The sequence below is a fragment of the Phasianus colchicus genome, chromosome Z (genome assembly GCF_987193195.1).
Source record: "Phasianus colchicus chromosome Z, bPhaCol1.hap1.1, whole genome shotgun sequence".
Lineage (NCBI taxonomy): Eukaryota > Metazoa > Chordata > Aves > Galliformes > Phasianidae > Phasianus > Phasianus colchicus.
Window position 1 is genome coordinate 639,057 of NC_143476.1, and position 19,386 is coordinate 658,442.

General features: G+C 45.8%; 1 protein-coding gene across 4 annotated transcripts in view; it reads left to right on the forward strand.

Moving 5' to 3' along the window:
* Window positions 1–14,391, forward strand: part of ZBTB5 (zinc finger and BTB domain containing 5) — a 15,407-nt gene extending 1,016 nt beyond the window's left edge. For 2 of the 4 annotated variants that reach the window (XM_031609559.2, XM_090130881.1), the window contains exons 2-3: window positions 6,996–7,093; window positions 7,586–14,391. In XM_031609559.2, coding sequence (XP_031465419.1) covers window positions 7,590–9,614 — 2,025 coding nt within the window. In that variant the 5' untranslated portion in view covers window positions 6,996–7,093; window positions 7,586–7,589 and the 3' untranslated portion in view covers window positions 9,615–14,391. The remainder of the gene's footprint in view (window positions 1–6,995; window positions 7,094–7,585) is intronic. The other 2 variants (XM_031609558.2, XM_031609560.2) reach the window with 1 other exon arrangement.
* Window positions 14,392–19,386: the final 4,995 nt, after the last annotated feature.

Here is a 19,386-nt window from a genome sequence, read left to right on the forward strand (position 1 = left end):
ACAGGAGAACAGTCAGTCGGCACTGATGTCTGTGTTAAGCACAGCATGCAGTTCTGTCTTGGAGCTGACTGGATGTGCTTAATTTCTTCCTCTGCCCTTTCAGAATTGTTCAGAAGGAGTTTAATTCAGCATCCACACCTGCAAATAGTGGCAATTGTGATTTAAATAAAATATTTCCATTTCAGTATGTGCTACATAGGTTGCTCTGAAAGTAATGCCTCCTTCTTATTGCTGTGGAAACTACAACAGATAAATCACTTTGGTTTGGTAGAGCAAATGCTCCGTTACCGAACACCATTTTTCAGCACAGTCACCACCATTAGCAAATCATTCTCACCAGTGATGAGCAGTGGCCCGCATGCCACCCTCATGTAAATCTGCACCAGTGGAGGTGACAGATGTCACCACTGCTGAAACGCACCACCCGTCACCTCACTGTGCTAACACCCGCTCTTTGATCTCCCTAAAAGTTCAGTAAGTGTTGATGGATGCCATTGTGTGCTGTTTTTTCTGTATGGAGGAATTCAGCAGTACATTTCTGCTTCATATGCACTTCCATGTCAGGTGCCATTTTGTCAGACTGCCACCTGTCACGTGGCTGTAACAGAATGTTGGTGTGAAGGTTCAATCTGTGCTGCCATCCCACCAACATCCACCTGTGATGTTCTGGGCCAACACAGTAAAATAGAAGGCCTTATTTTTGGAACAGCAGTCATAATATACATGGAGCCTTGTAAGTGATTTGTGTAGACTGACTTCCTTCTGTAAGTGGAATGTCATGGTTAGAGTTTTTTAAGTGAGTTTTGGAAAACAGTAAGCAGATAATTCAGCCGTTCTCACATAAAATCCATTGGTTGTTATGTGGATATAGTTACTTTCGTAGGTTGAAGAGAAGATACTAAGGCAGCCTTCATAGAGGTGATGAAGAGTCTACACAAACACTTCCTTGGCAAAAACAGTTTTCTTTAGCAATTGAAACTAGTTTCTACCAAGTGTTTGTTTAAAGCCTTTCACAAAGGCAATGTGAGAATCATCGGGGGAGTTGGGCAGAGTTTGTTTAAAAACTTCCAATAATGTAAATAATGAACTGGAGGAGCTAGCATTAAAATCATCACACTGAGCAAGCAGATGTAATGATGATGCTGAGCTGTTTGTGCCTGCTTTTACCTTTGGTGCTTCTGTGCAGCTCTTTGATTCTGCCCATTATTTGTAATTCTCATGTGTGGAGAAAGTGGCAACCGAGTTTCTTTTTCTGTGGCCATTCTTCTGAGAGCAGGGTGGTTCCTGGTACATGCTGCCACAGAATCATGAACCAGGAGGAAGGTTGCCTGAGCTGGTAACTGTGAGTTAGATTCTCACTGATGGTAATTTATCTTTCCATACCTACATGGCATTGTTGCCAGTTTTGTGCAGCAGTCTTCCCTGCTGTCCCCTGTGTGAAAAAATCAACTAATGATATTGGTGATACAGTTTTATTAAAGTGTGTCATTGTGTTATTCCTACAAAGCCTTTGTGTTGTTCCCAACAGTTGTTTTCTCATATCTTGATACAGTTTTCTAGCTTCCTAGACCAAAGACCAAAAGTAGAATCAGTAAAGTAAAAAAGTAAAGAAGAATTTTCTTCTTCTTTATTGATTTCCTGGAACCTTGCTTTTGTAACTTTTAAAGAAACTGTTGTCCTTAAGTCTGTGGTACTGACCTTGTAGCTGGAGCAGTAATCTGAAAGAAATACTGTTTAGTCTGTTGAGAGGTTTGTTGCACTGCCTGTGCAGCAGTATGTGTTCTAAGGAGGACACGGCCTTCCTGGTAGATAGGATATCAGAGCACAGCCACATTCTGTTCTCTTACTGTGCGTTCTACTGAAGTGTGATCATGTGCTGTAGGATCTAGAGACCAGAATGTGCATCACAGAGCTAGGATGTGGTGAAGAAAACCATGAGCAAGCAGCTTTCATGTCCTGCCATCAGGATGCTGTTAGTTCTTCCAGATAATCAAGAGTGTCTAAGAAATATGTAGCATTTTTTTAGAAAGCTTTCAGGTGGTCCATTTAGAGTTGCACTTTGCAGCTGACAAGGCTAGGCTGGTACTGCTTATTGATAGGCTAGTATTACCATAGGTTGCAGTATGGGTTTTTAATACTTTTCAAATGATGAGAGAATATGACATTATAAAGAAATCTCTTCTCTGGAAGGTGGGTGCAATCAGCAGCAGCTTTTGCAGTGCAGTTTTCTGATTCTCAGGCAAGTGGTAATTCATCCTCCCTGATTGTATGGAGACAAATGCTGTGAGATGAACAGTGTATAACACCTGGCAAAGCAAAAACTTCAAATGAGCTGCTCTGAGTTAAATTGTCAGTCATCAGGGTTGTTAATTGCTGATGTTTTTCTGTGTCATTTTCACACACAAAGAATGCTTTTCATGGCAGGCATTTAGCATATTGGTGCTGACAGGAAGGCAGTGTAACACTGATGTCTACTTTAGTTGTACAGAACAAGCCCAGAATTCATTTAAGCTACTGCTAAATAACGATCCACTTTTTCCATAGTTTGAAAATGCCATTAGGTCAGAGAGTGAGTCATGCTTCAAAGTGATCAAACTTGCTCAAAATCTTGAAGAAATTCGGGGTTTCCATTTCTTTGTGTCTCTAATTTACTACTGTCTAGCCGTTTGATTTTCTTATTTTTATTCAAAAAGCATAACTGCCCATGGAAGGCTAACTGCTGTTACCAGTCATTCCTGTGTAGATTTAGATTTGTGTTTCAGACTTCGCAAAAGCCTTTTCAGAGAAGCTTTAATTGTAACACATTGGCTAAACACAGTACAACTCCATGGTAATGTTTTGTAAAATGTAATTTAGGCTAACTGGTCAACAGTTATTGGCACACTTTCAAGTATTGGCTTTCTTCTAGGAATTCCTGCAGGTTTGGCACTTTAGAATAACAAAAGCACCTACATACGTAATTTTTTTGTGAATGGGCTCAGAGATGCAAATATCCTTAGTTTATATGATGGAAAAAACAAGCAAACAAACAAACAAAAACCCAAGCTCTTGGTCTAGCTTTTAATTGTGTATTTCAAGTATATATATCAAAGTGGTGCCCCTGGGTCAGGGTAATCACAGACATGAATAAAGTCTAGGCAATTAACTGATTAAGAGCAGCCCTGCAGATGAGTTGGGTGTTCTGGTGGGCGGAAAGTTGGGCATGAGCCAGCAGTGTGTGCTTGCAGCCCAGACAGCCTGCTGTATTCTGGGCTGCAGCAACAGAGGGGTGGCAGCAAGGCAGGGAGGGCACTGTCCCCCTCTGCTCTGCCCTTCTGAGGTCCTATCTGGAGGACTACATCCAGAACTGGGGCCCCCAGCACAGGAAGGATGCTGAGCTGTTAGAGCAGGCCTAGAGGAGGGCCTCGAAGATGATCAGAGGGTTGAGCACTTCTCCTGCAGTGAAAGGCTGAAGGAGCTGGGTTTGTTCAGACTGGAGATGGGGAGGCTCGGGGGATACTTTGCTGTTGCCTTCCAGTACCTAGAGGGCTCTACAGGAAAGCTGAGTTTGACTCTTTTGCAGAGACTGTAATGGTAGGACAAGGAGTAATGGCTTTAAGCTGAAAGGGTGGAGTGGATGGGGCCATGGACAGCCTTGTCTGGTGGGACACAAACAGCCCATGGCAGGGAGATTGGAAGCACTCACCTCCACTACCTTGAGTACACTCTGTGAGTCCTGGCTGCCTGAGCCAGGCAGGGCTGGTGAGACACAGGTGATGCTGTGGGGATGGGCACATCTGCTAGAGGCACACAGCACAACCCAAGAAAGTCTCACTAGGTCTACATGCCTCACACTCAGCCAGAGGCCAGGTACAAGCTCAGTTGGGCCAGGCTCTGCCATGACTCAGTCTATGCAGTGGAGGGCTGTGAGGTCACATCCATTGCCTGGTGACATCACACACTGTTAAATCGAAAACTCTTGCTGGATGCTGTCACCCAGAAGAGCTAGAGAGGGACACTGTCAGGAGGGAATTGGTAGGAGAAGGAACAATAGTTTAAAGAGAGTAGATTCAGACTAGATATTTGAAAGAAATTATTTCCTTTGAGGATGGTGGACCACTGACTGGTACAGGCTGCCCAGGGGAGTATTAGTGCCTCTAGCAGCGTGTTGGAGCTGGATGATCTTAAAGGTCCCTTCCAACCCAAACCATTACAGAATCACAGAATGGCCAGGGTTGGAAGGGACCTCAAGGATCATGAATCTCCACCCCCCCCTGCCACGTGCAGGGCCACGAACCTCCTAATTTACTGTTAGACCAGGCTGCCCAGGGCCACATCCAATCTGGCCTTGAACACTTCCAGGGACGGGGCATCCACAGCCTCTCTGGGCAGCCTGTTCCAGTGCCTCACCACTCTCTCTGTAAAGAATTTCCCCCGATCTCCAACCTAAATCTCCCCTCCCTCAACTTAAAACCATTTCCCCTCTTCCTGCAGTTATCTACCCTTTCAAAGAGTTACAGAATCAATTCTTTGATTCTATGATATGATTCTAGAAATGTGATTAAGCAGTAACATTCATCTAACATTCCTGGGTACCTAGGAAGTGAATTGGAAGCTGTCTATGTGAGCTTCATGAAAGCTGCAGAAACTGACTGCTGAATCCATTTTTCATAGTCGGAAGCATCCATGTCCTAAATCTGAATAGACATTGATGGGATACCTGACTCAGTCATAGAATCTTGGAATTGTAGAATCATGGAATGGCTTGAGTTGGTATCTGTACGGAGATGTGGAAGTGCTTGGAGTTTTTCTGGAGTGGAATGAATAGGATGTGCTGCCCATGAGTGCTTCAGGAGAGTCATTATGGCCAGGTTTTGCTGAAAGTTGAGGTCTTACTGAGACCACGGGATGGTGTATGCCAGAAATAGACCAATCAGAAATATTTTGGAGTTGACTTAGATACTTATTTACTAATATTTACTAATCTGAAGTAATCCATATCTCACGCCATACTATATGTGTATTGTATTTAATATATTATGACTCAAATTTAGCTTTCTGCTTTTCAAATGAATCTTGTGCAAGACCTCAAGTGCTCTGTGGGGTCTGTGCTTGTAGATTTTGCTTTGAGGACTTTAGCCCTTATGGTGTAATAAAAAAATACGAAGCCAGATTAGCACTACTTGAAGCACAGCTGGTGGTTATCTTGTTCCAGGTACACAGAACGCTCAGTCATTTCTTGGTGGCTTTAAGCAGGAACGTTTTCTCTATCTGAAATCCCATTTTTGGCCATTGGTCAAAACCAGCAGCTCATTCCCATCATCTCTGGCTCAAATGTGTTACTTTTCTTTTTCCAACCAGTCTGCACTGCACATCGGTTTGAGTGCATTATTGCCCAATCTGGAGAAGGATGCTGTTTCCTCAGACTGGTTTGTTACAGGCAAAGCGTGAGCTCTCAGTGTTTCATATCTATTGCAGTGCCTGAAGCTCTGTAAAATGACCTGAAATAACGTATGCAGACTGGGGAGTGCTTGGCTGCCTGTGCTGTTTTGCTCCTGGTGACCCTGGAAAACGAAGCAGTTGTTGCTGGGTCCTGCACTTCTGTGTGTCAGCAGTGAAGGTGCAACAAGAACAAGGTCTTTTTCAGTTGCAGGTGCAGCACACTCTCCTGCCTTGGCTGCCTTTGCAGGAGGTGGTGGTTATGGTTCAGTGCTGACACATTTTGTAAGGCCGTTGTAGCTGAACAGCAGTGTTCATTCCAGCCTTTAGGAGAAGGAGCTTCCGTGTCTTGTGCTGGTAGCTTCCTGATGTTGTCTATGGTCTCTTGTCTACAGACCACAGCACTGGACACTGTGCAGGCCATCCTTGTATGTTAAATGGTTCCCTGAAGCTTGTACTCCTGACTGGAGGGGGAATGAGTTGAAAGGGAGTTGACCAAGATCCAGGTCCCTCAAGCGTAAGCAGATACAGCAGTGTGATGATGGTCTACAGGGAGAGGGAGAAATAATTTCTTTGGTGCTGGGGCAATTGCAGGGCCTCCCTGCCTGCTTCTCCTCCTCTTCCTAAACTCTCCGTAGACCTTGTTTTTAATTCCTGAAGCCATGGACAGTGTGTTCTCTCTGGTGTAACACCCAGCCCATCTCAGAAGCAAGCAAAGAAGACAAATAAGGAGATGTTTAGCAGTCCATTTTGGACTTTCCAGAGAAGACTGCCTCCAGGCTACAGAGGAGGAAGTCACAGCATGGTGGTGGATGGAACAAATCAGGCCATTAGTTTATCTTGACATGTGAAGGCAGACAGCTGTTTAGCAGCATTGGTTACTAGAGCAGCAGTGTCCTCTACAGAATTTCATATTCTGCCTAGTGGGGCTTGTAGCTCTTTTTGCATTCCCTCTATGATCCTTTTGTCTTGTTGCTTGAAGTCATTGAGTTTCAGGGTCTGCTGCCTGGTTCCTCTGTCATTCAGAAAGAATACAGAAAGGATTTCCTCACTTTCCCACATGTTACACTTCTCTTAGGGAAAATGTGCAGAAATAAAAGCTGTGCAATTCTAAAATCTTTCTGTCCTGATACCATTTTTGTTTGAAGATGCCCTGCTTTACTTTCAAACATACATTTGTAGTGAGAGAGAAATAAAATAACTTCTTATCTGTATTATTGCATCTTAAAAAAAAAAAAAAAAAAAAGTTTTGTTTCAAACTCTTCTATTTTATTACATATCTTAATCTACAGGGATAAGGGAGATTGACAGAGTGCTTATTTAATCTCATTACACTGCTTACTTCAGGCATTCAGATGTCGTAGCCTTTGTGTTGCTGAATTAAGGGATTTTTGATGCCTCAGTAAGGCTGGACCCTCAGCGTTGTTGGAAGGCAGAAAATGCAATTTCCTACAGCTTTTAAAATACCTAGGAACCAAGTAAGGTCTGAGGCAAATGCTTCTCAACCATCTCTGACTTCTGCTGGCAGGAATTCCTGCTTTTCTGTGTTTACATAAAACTCCATTTTTTTTTGTCAGGGAGAAGGGTTCCTAGTCTAGTGCAGCACATGGTGAAATCTTCCTTAGGCTCATACCTGTGAAGTGTGTGTTGTGTGCCTTGGAGAATTGGTAGGCAGGTGAGTACAGCTGCATCTTTGGCTTGGGAACATCAACTTGATGTTTTTTTCCAGTCTGACAGGTGGGAAGCAAGGGGTGCTTTGTCAGATTTTGCGTGACCTAATGATTACAGTTTTTTTTTATTTTTTTTATTTTTTTTTCTTTTTTTAATTAGTCCAGGACTAAATATTTTACTGAAGAATATCTTATAGTGTGGACAGTTAACAGGAGGATGAATGGCACTATGCAGTTTGCAGTGGAGCTGCCCACGACAAGTCTGGCACTGGGGTAGCTGTTGTGCTGTTAGCTCCATGGCAGTCTGTTTTTCTCTCCCACGTGTTCCTTTGGGAGATTTCTAGTTCTGATACAGCAACAACGTGGCAGTTGATGAATTGGTTACTGTTCATCTGCCTTTTAGCCATCATCTTTCATTTTAAAACCCAGTCCCACTGTGATTTAAATAGAACCTCAGCCATTTTTAATATTATAGTCTCTTCTCTTCTGTTTTATAGGATCATGGATTTTCCGGGACACTTTGAGCAAATCTTTCAGCAGCTCAACTACCAGAGACTTCATGGCCAACTTTGTGACTGCGTCATTGTGGTGGGAAACAGGCATTTCAAAGCCCATCGCTCTGTTTTAGCAGCATGCAGTACACATTTCCGAGCTCTCTTCACTGTAGCAGAAGGAGATCAAACCATGAATATGATTCAGCTGGATAGTGAAGTGGTGACAGCAGAAGCTTTTGCTGCCCTCATAGACATGATGTACACTTCCACACTTATGCTTGGAGAGAGCAATGTTATGGATATCTTGTTGGCTGCATCTCACTTGCATTTGAACTCTGTTGTTAAAGCATGCAAACACTACCTTACTACCAGGACACTGCCGATGTCTCCACCCAGTGATAGGGTTCAAGAGCAAAATGCACGCATTCAAAGGTCGTTCATGCTTCAGCAGCTCGGGCTGAGCATTGTGAGCTCTGCGTTGAATTCCACTCAGAGCTCAGAGGAACAACCAAGCACTATGAGTTCCACGATGAGAAGCAACATAGAGCAGCGCTCTGCTTTTCCTATTCGCCGTCTCCACAAGCGTAAACAGTCTTCTGAAGATCGGGCCAGGCAGCGAATGAGGCCTGCCATAGATGAGACTGTTTCTGACGTGGCTGCAGAGAGCGGGCAGTCAGTTGTTCATTCACGGGAAGATTTCTTTTCACCAGATCCACTGAAGATAGTGGACAACTCTAAGGCTGATGCTGTCACTGATAACCAGGAGGATAATAATATTATGTTTGATCAGTCTTTCAGTGCTCAGGAAGATACTCAAGTGCCCAGCCAGTCTGACAACAGTGGAGGAAATATTTCACAGATGTCCATGGCATCACAGGCAACGCAAGTGGAAACCAGCTTTGACCAGGAGGCTGCATCTGAGAAAAACAACTTCCCGTGTGACAATCCGGAGGTCAGCATAAATGAAAAAGAGCACATGAGGGTGGTGGTTAAATCTGAGCCCTTGAGTTCCCCGGAGCCTCAGGATGAGGTGAGTGATGTCACTTCCCAAGCAGAAGGCAGCGAGTCTGTTGAAGTGGAAGGAGGAGTTGTGAGTGCAGAGAAGATAGAGCTGAGTCCTGAGAGCAGCGATCGTAGCTTTTCTGATCCGCAGTCTACTACAGATAGGGTAGGAGATATCCATATTATGGAGGTGTCAAATAATCTGGAACACAAGTCTACTTTCAGTATCTCAAATTTTCTGAATAAAGGCAGAGGTGGCAGCTATGGTGCTAGTCAAACTACTGATGACAACATTCCAAATACAACGAGTGACTGTAGAATGGACAGTGATGCTTCTTTCCTGATGGGTCCAGAGGCAGGGCCTGCTGGTGGTCATTCATCTGCCACAGTCTCTCATGTTGAGAATCCCTTCAGTGAGCCTGCAGAATCCCATTTTGTTAGACCAATGCAGGATGTGATGGGTCTTCCCTGTGTACAGACTTCTGGGTACCGGGCTGCAGAACAGTTTGGTATGGACTTTCCAAGGTCAGGCTTGGGCCTGCATTCTCTGTCAAGGGCAATGATAGGCTCTGTAAGAGGGGGAGCCAGTAGCTTTCCTGGCTACCGCCGCATAGCCCCCAAAATGCCTGTTGTAACCTCTGTCAGGAGCTCCCAGCTGCAGGATAACTCGCCTAGTTCCCAGCTGATCATCAATGGGACCACTTCTTTTGAAAATGGGCATCCTTCACAACCTGGTCCTCCACAGTTGACGCGGGCATCTGCAGATGTTCTTTCAAAATGCAAGAAAGCCTTATCTGAGCACAATGTCTTGGTTGTAGAAGGTGCACGCAAATATGCATGTAAGATCTGCTGCAAGACTTTTTTGACCTTAACAGACTGTAAGAAACACATCCGTGTGCACACAGGAGAAAAGCCTTATGCCTGCCTGAAGTGTGGCAAACGGTTCAGCCAGTCCAGCCACCTTTATAAACATTCCAAAACAACCTGCCTGAGGTGGCAGAGTAGCAACCTACCCAGCACTTTGCTTTAACTGCTTGCACCTCCCAGCCTGAATGAGAGTGCCAGTACAAACTCTTAACTCTCTGAAGCACTGCAGGAGCATTAACACTATTTTGCTCAAGCTAAGAAGCTGCTTTCGTAGGTCTGTGAACAGTTGTGTGTGGTTGTGCCACACACTAAAGTCTTGATTCTATAAATTGGGGATAATACCATACCTACCTCACAGGGGTGTTGTGAGGATTAGACAACTTTTAGCAAATAACTTTGAGGTCCTCAGAAGTCTGTAGATATATAAAACATTATTGTTATGTACATGCAGGCTTGGGGCTCAATGGGGATACGGTCCCTACATCGAATTTCCGTTGCAAAACAGAGGGGTGGAGGGAGTGAGAGTGTAATTGTCTCACAGAATCATAGAATGGCATGAGTTGGAAGGGACCTTAAAGATCATCGAGTTCCAACCTCCTTGCCATGGGCAGGGTTGCCACCCACTTGATCAGGTTGCCCAGAGCCCCATCCAACCTCCACAAATGGGGCATCCAGAACTTCTGTGGGCAGCCTGTTCCAGTGCCTCACTACCCTTGATAGTGAAAATTTTCTTCCTAATATTTAATCTAAACCTACTCTCTTTTAGTGTAAAGCCATTACTCCATGTCCTACCATTACACTCCCTGAAGAAAAGTCCCTTCCAAGGTTTCCTGCAGGGCTCTCTAGGTATTAGAAGGCTGCAATGAGATCTCTCTGGAGCCTTCTCTTTTCTAGGCTGAACAAGCCCAGCTCTCAGCCTCTCTGTCAGAGAGGTTCTGCAGCCCTCTGGTACCTTCATGGCCTTCTCTGGACCCACTCCACCTGCTCTTTGTCTTGTGCTGGGGGCCCCAGGCCTGAATACAATACTCTGGCTGGGGCCTCACAAAGGCAGAGCAGAGTGGGACAGTCCCACTGTTGCTGCAGCCCAGGATACAGCTGTCCATCTGGGCTGCAAGCACACTCTGCTGGCTCATGCCCAGCTTTCTGTCCACCAGGAGCCCAAGTCCTTCTCCACAAGGCTGTTCTCAAGGAGTTCTTCTCCCAGTCTGTATATGTCCTTGGGATTGCCCCTATCGTTGTGCAGCATCTTGCACTTGACCTTGTTGAACCTCATTAGGTTCACATGGGCCCCGTTCTCAAGCTTGTTCAGGTCCTTTTAGATGGCATCCGTTCCTTCTGTTGTGCCAACTGCACTGCTCAGCTTGATGTCATCAGCACGTGTGCTGAGGGTACCCTCAATCCCAGTATCCAGGCCTTTGAAAAAGATGTTAAAGAGCACCGATCCAAAGATGGATCCCTGGGGAACGCCACTCATGACTGGCCTCCAGCTGGACATAGAGCAGTGGGCTGCAACCATCTGGCTGTGACCATCCAGCCAATTCCTTATCCACTATGTAATCCACCCTTCAGTATTTAATTTAGAGATAAGGATGTGGTTAAGAACCATGTCAGAGGTATTCCAGAAGTCCAGGCGTTGGTCTTTCCCTGTTCACTTATTCTGTCACTCCATCATCCAGATCGGTCAGGCACAGTCTGCCCTTGTTGAAGCCATGCTGGCTATTTCAGATCACCTCCTTTTCTGGCCTGTGCCTTAACGTAGCTTTCAGGAGGATCTGTTGCATGATCTTCCCAGGCGCAGCTGTAAGGCTCACCAGCTTCTAATTCCCCTCAGTCTTCCTTTTGATCCTTAAAAAATGGGTCACCAATCACTGGGATTTCACCTGACAGCTTTGACTTTTCAAATATGACAGAGAGTGTCTCAGCAACCACATCATGCAGCTCCTTCCGGACCCTGGGGTGCTTGTCATCCGGCCACATGGACCTGTACATGTTCAGTGTCATCATGTGGCCTTGAACTTGCTCTTCTCTTACAGCAGGAGGAATTTTTTGCCCCCCAGCTGCTGCCCAGTGGCTCAGGGATGTGAAGGTGCACAGATATGAGAGACACGGGAAGCCTGGCTGCCAGTGAACAGGCCAAGAACTCACTGATTACCTCAGCCTTTTCCATCTCAGTTGTAACCAGTTCTCCCTTCTCATTATTCAAAGGAGATACTGTTTCCTTGGCCTGTCTCTTCTGACCTATGTACCCCTCTTGTTAATTTTCACATCCCTTGCCGAGTGCAGTTCCAGCCGTGCCTTGGCTTTTCTGATCCCATCTCTGCAAATCCTGACAGCATCCCTGTGTTCTTTCCAGGCCACATGTCCCTGCTTCCATTGCCTTTGCGTTCCCTTCTTTTCCCTCAGTTTGACCAGCGGGTCCTTGCACTACCATGCCAGTTTCCTGCCTCCTCTGCTTGATTTCTTATACTTGGGGATGGAGAGATCTTTTGCTCTCAGAAACGTATTCTTAGAGAGCTGACAGCTCTGTTTTGTTCTTTCCCTCCCTCCCCCGCTCCAGGACAGCTTCCCAGAGGATCTCATCCAGTAATTCCTTGATAAGCTGGAATTTTGCTCTCCTGAAGTTCAGAGACCTGCTGTTCTCCAGGTCCATGTTCCTCGAGACCATGAACTCAACCAGGGCATGGTCACTACAGCGCAGGCTGCCTCCAGTCTGAACCTCTTGAAGGAGCTCCTCTGCATTAGGGAGCACAAGCTCCAGTAATGCTTTACTTCTGCTTGGTTTGCCTAATGCTTGGGCTGGGAAGTTGTCCTGCACACGTTCATGAAGTAACATAGTTCGAGAATGAGAAACTGAAGTGCAAATTTCCTATTTTTTTTTTTTCTAAAATATTTTATAAAAGTGAAAGCATTTAAATAAATAACCTGCAGAAATCAAGTTGTTGCATTAGGTGTGAACAATAATGCAGGGAGCTGTTTGCTCCAGCTAACGCAGATTGCGTATCTTGAAAAGAAAACCAACTTTGGATGCATCTGTCTGACATAGAATGCTTTAAAGTATGCTAATTATGAAAATAGTTTAGGGTTCTGAATGTATGTTTGCTTGTTTTGTAGTAAAAAACACTGTGTAATGAAGGTGCTTAAATTAAATCCAAGAAAAAAGTAAATTTTGGACTACCAGATGTATATATACTTGGAATACTGCAAGATCTGGATGTTTCACCAATATTTTTCTGTAGAAACTTGTATTAAGTGATAAGTGAAGTATGTTTCTTGTTTGTGCTATTCTTAGCAGTATTTTAACCAATTTGTATTTCCTATCTTAAAGTTCCATATACACAGAAGTCTGAAAAGAGCTTGTCTTTGTCTGCTTTGTTGTTTTCAACGAGAGGGAGTTAGTGATGGTGGCTTTTTTTAGTACGTAAAGTAGTCTCTTGCTGCTTCCAGACATGCCCGTAGTCAGTCTGATCCACGCTACTGCCCACGCACACTGTTCTTTCTTGGCACTCTTTAGCTTCAGGCTTTAATTTCCCCTCCTGTACACTCACTTCCCCTCTCAGCTGCGGATTGTCCTTCAGAGCAGAGGGGATGGAGCCTCGTTTTCCATGTTTACTTACATCTCTCTGCGAAGTGTAGCTATCAAATCCAGTCTTTCTGTTTGAAGTAGTGTCATAAATGTTCTTTTCAACAAAAATAAAAAAAAAACCTAGCATACATTTAATTTAAGAAAATAGCACTGTACACTTTGTGAAGCAGAAACTCAGTGACCTTTATTCTTCAAGAGAACCACATAAGTCGTGTTACAACTTTCTCCCCTTTGATGCCTTTGTAACTAAGAGCATTTGCAGTCTCTTTTCTTTGCTAAGGGTGCACATGAACCACCAGCTTTCACGTCCTGGGTTTCTGCAAGATGTTTTGGAGCACTTCTGCTGATAAATGTTGTTCTACCATGAAGGAGCTGGGTCAGGGCTTCAGCACATCATTCTGTTCAGGAGACACAGATGTTTAACGTTTCCTGACATTGAAGTCACAGAGCAACTGATTATTCCTATTAATATAAATGTATTTGCAAGCTTTCTCTTTTTCCTTTCTTCTTTTTAAATTCTGTGAGTAGTAAATGTATCCTCTATTATGGTACTCAGCAGTTTTAAGGAGTTTGTGCTCCGTAGCGAATAATCTTAAACATTTTGGATTTCCTTTAGAGTAAACAAAATAAAATCCTCATCCAGAGTCCCGACAGTCATTTAAGAGGATGAGTTATGAACATCATTGAGGCTTCCAAACCAGACATTGTCAGACCAAAGGAAACACAGGAAGCATTCTGTATTTGGTTTATATGTGCAACAGCAGTGAGCTAAAGGGGGAATGTGTGGGGACACCTCTCCACGTTGAGAAGAGGATTCAAATGCCAAATGTCTGTCCGTGTGTCATTGGCACCTTGAGCAGCCAAGGTGAGGAGGGGCATGGAAACACCATGAGTGATTGGCTTAACTCCCTTACTTAGTGGCTATATTCCTAGCTCGTGATTTTTAAGGATGTGCAGAAATGTGCCACATTTTTAAAAAGCAGTAGGATGTGCCACGTGTAGCTTGATAATCATTTTGGTATAAAGGGACCGAAAGCACTGAGGTATGCTAACCAATCTCACTGAAACATCAATAAAATGTAGAATTTTGTACCTTAATGTTTTCTTCTTGTCGCGCCTTATCAGTAGCATTCTGGCTGATTATTTATCCTCCTTGCATTTCTACCAGTTTGTTGGGGATTTTTCTATTATTTTTTTCACTGTTTCCTACAGTGCTTCTGGAATCCTACAGCAGATAGGAGTAAAGAAGCTGTGTGAGTAAGGAGGTTAATTAGGAGCTAATGTTGAGCAGGTAAACATATTAAACTGTACATCTTGTCTATTTTTTAATAATAAACTTTCATGCTGTGAGATATCAGACCTTGTGTGGAAGGACTCCTTTCTTAAATAAAGGATCATATTTGGAGCATCCTTGAAAGTAGCAACCTTGAATTTTGTTTCGTCATCCCCACCCAGTGCTTCTGGAGGAGCACACTGCAGGATTGCAGCTGGCTTGCTGCTCTCCCTGTCTTCCAGTATGCAGCAGTATCTCAGAACAACAGCTCCACTTTGCTATCCCAAACTGCAGAATGAGGAGCTTCTCACCTCCACGCCTGATAAAATGGCCAGGTATCACCCTGTCCATTGTTCAAAACTTTCCAAACGCTGCAGTGAGGTCCTGCCTGAAGATGTCAGCATCTTAGCACTGTGAAACCTCCAAAAATCATTTCTGTGCTGCTGTGTTCTGCCTGCTTAACTTGTTATCCAGGTGCATTTTCCAATGGGTTGACAAAACGACATTCGTGTGTTAGCAGGTTGGGTTCTTACTGCAAAACGTAGCAGTGCAGAATCAGAATGCAGGCAGACAGGCATTCTTGTCAGACGAGGCACAGTGCATAGCTCTGCTCACAGCAGGCCTGCATTTGCCATTTGTGAGGGCATGTATTTAATCGACAAGGAATGGGGCAGTACTTGAGCCAGCAGGGGTCCTGCAGGGTGGTGGTCTCCCATCCATTCATTGTGAGCTGCTCCCCCTGGCTCACATGGCTGCACTGCTCAAAGCTGCTGCGTGCTGGGTTGTCTTCTGCCTGCCTCTGTGCTCTGGAGGTAATATTAGGGATGCTGCCTGCGACTTGTTTTAGGTGCTCTACTACCAGCCAGTGTGCTTCCAGGGCTCCTTGCGCCTGCCACAGCATCGAGGGTGGGGGGATGTGTTGCCTGGATCTCCTTCCTCAAATAGAAGTTGGCAAAGGGACCACTTGAAAGCTTTGGGATTCTGCAAGTATCCCCACTTTCCCATAGAAATGTTTCGCATTATTTTCAGCTGGATCATATCCCTGGCGGAGTCCCCTCTTGGCAACGGACCAAGAATAAGTGGTTGGGTAACAGCAAGATTATTTTTGGTAGCAGCATTCGAATGCCCATCCATGACCTTCCCGACTTACAGCAGGAGGCAGCTGAGGTATTTGAGCCTGCAAGACTGAAGGCTGGCGTGGCAGCCTGCGTTACGAAATCTATCGATGCTGAGGAGCTGTTGTGTGATACAATAGCACAATTCACGTTTTGAGTAGACAGCCAGTGTAGTTAAACAGATTTAAATAAAACATAACAGCAGTCTATTTTTGAGTATTCTCATTTATTCCTTCATAATGCATTAAAAAAAAAAAGTCCAGGCTAGAGCTCACCATGCTAGCACGCTTTTCTCTGCTGGCAGCCCCTGCAGTGCTGGCGTGTAGCTGAGTGCCTTACCTCCATCAGTTCCACAGGGTGCCTTGAGATCACTTCATCTGTTCCACCAGTCTGTTGCTTACACTTCAGCCCATGGGCATGTTGAGATTGGATAGAATGCAGCTGAGGGGCAAGAGCATTCTGGGCAGCAAGCTGGCTGGGGTGAGCTTTAGGTTTGATGGGCAAAGGGAATGTACTGCTGAGGAGGGCCAGGGAACATCATCACCTTGTGAAGCACTGGGGAAAACCTCAGCTTTGTCCCAGAGGAGGTTGGGAGGGCTCTTCCACAGTAGCACAGCAGAGCTGTAGGAGGATTTGCTGGAAGGTGCTGCTGCTTTCCAGTTAAATGCAGGCAAAACCTGACTTTTTTTTTTCAAGTTCACCTCTGGCCAGTTGTGCTCATACTTGTCCGGGGGATTCAGACGGGTATAGGACAGGGATAACATTTTCTAACTGGCAGCTTGGAAGCATTTTTAGAAAGAAAATATTTTTATTAAAAGGACAGAGTGACAGTTTGCATGGCTGCCAGAGCAAAATGATATACAGCTACAGAAAGTGCTGCTTTTGAGGAGATCCCATGGCACAACACCTGAAAAATGCTTCTCCTGCTCAGGCAGTCTCCTCTGCAGCTCTGTGAGTGCTCCTTGGCACACGTGGGGAATTGGTGCTGGGGTCTGTACAGCAGCTCTCTTGCACTGAACTGTTCCTCGTCTCCTGAGGGGTCATGCTAAGCTTTGGATAACTCTGTCAGCATCCTGAAGTATGGCAGTAACTGCACAGAAGCATTCATGCAGGCCAACAAACTCACAGACCCTTTTTCATCTGACACAGCAAAGGTTTTCAGCATTCAAGTAAATCCCAATAATTTCTAGGAAGTTTCCACCCACCGAAGTGCCCAGAAATCTTTTCTTTCTGTTTTCCAATAGCTGCAAACAATTCTCTGTCAGGCAGAGGTTTGGGCAAAGGCCTCCCTACCCCCTGGGGTTGACAAAATAGGCACTCTAACGAGGTCAACGTGATAATTAGTCAAGCACTGATCTTTTGTACATAATTTCTTGATCAAATATGGGGCCTGACCCACTTAATGCACGACCTTTTGCACCTCCTCATGGAACTTAGGACCACCAAAAAGGCCCCCCTTGCAAGAGCCCTGTTTTAACACAGCACACACACACAGTATTTAATCTGTACAGCAGTTGTAGGAATAGGGGGACACTTGGTGAGAATCGTATGAAAATTCACACATGCTGGATGTATATAATGTGTGCCCTAGCTCCTGGGCACGCTCATTAGGTGGAGCAATCACCCATGCACCTGGAGCTACAAGAAGGAACGCCTGCATCTTCATGCTACATTGGTGTTACAGAGTCTCATTCGCTTTGCTTGCTAACGTGACAAATGCATCGAATACTGGGCACGAAGCACAGGTCTTTCTGCAACTCACCAGCACTGATAACTAATTAACAAACAGCTTCCAATAACTTTCATTACAATCAGAGTATGGCTCATTGAGCATCAAGAGAAAACGAAGCACAGAATTCGGCCTGGAGAACACCTTCCAAGGGACAGAATGGCAGCACAGTGCACACAAGGAGAGCTCAGCAGAACTCCCAAGCACAGGCGTCTCTCTTTGGTTTTGGATTGCTTTGCTTTTAGCTCAGCACCCTGCAGCATTCCCTCCCATCTCATTCTCAGGGATTTGGGATTGCTGTGCAGAGTGGGGGCTGTAGAAAACAGTTCCTGCTTGGCTTGGAGCTACAGACTCGAGCGCTTTCATTCACACTCACCAAAAACGTCCCAGTGCTGAGCAGTAACAGAGAGTCAATTAAGCAGTTGAGCACATTATGGTTCATTCCCATCCCAGTCCCAGGAGCAGGACTGTCTCTGGGCAATCTGTGGGTGCACGGCCGAGGCCTGGAGCTGACTGGAGGGTGGTGTGAGGGTGGCATGAGGATGGGGACCCTGCTGTGCTGCTGCCTGCAGTGTAAGCTCTGAGCAGAGAGCCAAGAGCTGGCAGCCACAGCTCGAGCTGCCCCATCTGCCTGGTGAGGCTGGTGGTGATGGGCAGCACCTGGAGGCAGGCAATGGGCACTGAGATCCCACTGTCATCACCATCATCGTGCAGTGTGTGCACAGCAACTTCAGCGTAGCCAAAGTGCTGTGTAACACCAAACACCCACAGCAAAGTGTTAAACACTGAAACCTGCCTGTATGGGCTATCTAGAAGATCCTGGTCAGTGTGCTGCTAGACTTTGATGGGTACTGGCCAGGGAAGAAAGGAGATGAGTAGCACAGGTGAATGGGTACAAGAAAAGAATTCAAGCAGAGCTGCTCTCATCCTCATATGTGTGTCACAGATGGGGAAGATGAAGACGTGGTCACAGAGATGGCCAGCTGTGAGCACTCACTGGGAGCTTGGGCAGGACCAACCTCTGGTGGCCCCCAGCACTTTGCACCCAGTAACCAGGTGGCTGCATGCAGGGAATGCACTTTTTGATCTTAGAGGTCCATTCCTACAGTAATGATTCTGTGATGCCATAATTCTGGCTGAGTATCCAACTGCAGAACCCACAGTCTCACACTGTCTTAATCTGCTTGTGCTCATGGCTTTTTCCTTTCGCAATGCTCTCCCCAACCCTCCTGGGGCAGTGGGTGTGCAGCTGGGTGGTAGACAGCTGACAGCTGGGGTTAAACTGCAGCACTCCTCTCCTCCTTGGCCACAAACCGAGTTTGTCATACAGGCATTTAAAGCGAGGTTTTGTATACTCCCATTTCCCTGGAAGAACTAGGGGCTTCAAAAATGCTGAGTCTTGCATAGCTCAGCTCTATCAGCATCTGGCTGCCCTGAAGCCAAGCAGCAAGGCAAGAGCACTCACTGACAAACAGAGCTCATGGAAAAGGATGCAGAACAGCTCTCCCACCCTTTCTGGAGTGCCAGCAGCACCTGTGAGTCACTTATGCCCTTCTTTCAAGGCTCTCTAAATCAGTTTAACACCTGCTGGGCACACTGGAAAGCATGCTGCCTGCCACACAGCCCTGTGCACTGCAGCTGTGTGGCAGCTGGCAAAGGAGGAATGCCCCTGTGCACACCCAGCACACGTACCTTCAGAGAAAGATTTCCAATAGACTGTTCTCAAATGCATGTTGAAATCTTCCTTCCAGTGCCACACAATGTCTCAGACACCATTTTGGTACACTTCCTCAAGCACCAATTCGCAGCTCGGGCAGGGTGCTGCTGAGGGCAGGAGAGCAGCACTCCAGCCCTCGTGTATGGGTGAAACAGATTACAGCAGAGATCCCTGAAACGTGCTCATCAGTGCTTCTCCTGAGACTTGGGACCTGCCCACTTCTTCTTTTGCACCAACACATGCCATCGCAGGCGTGGGCAAAAACTGAGGCAGGAATTACAGAGGGCAGAACTTCCCCCTCCTGGAGGAGGCTCTGGAGAAACACTGCTCCCTACAACCACCTGCAAGGAGATTGTGGTGAGGTGGGGGTTGGCCTCTTAACAGTGATGGGATGAGGTGATGGCCTCAAGCTGTGCCAGGGAAGGGTCAGGTTGGATGCTCTTAGGAAAAACTTCTCAGACAAAGTGATCAAGCGCTGACAATGGCTGCCCAGGGAGGTGGTGGGGTCACTGCCCTGG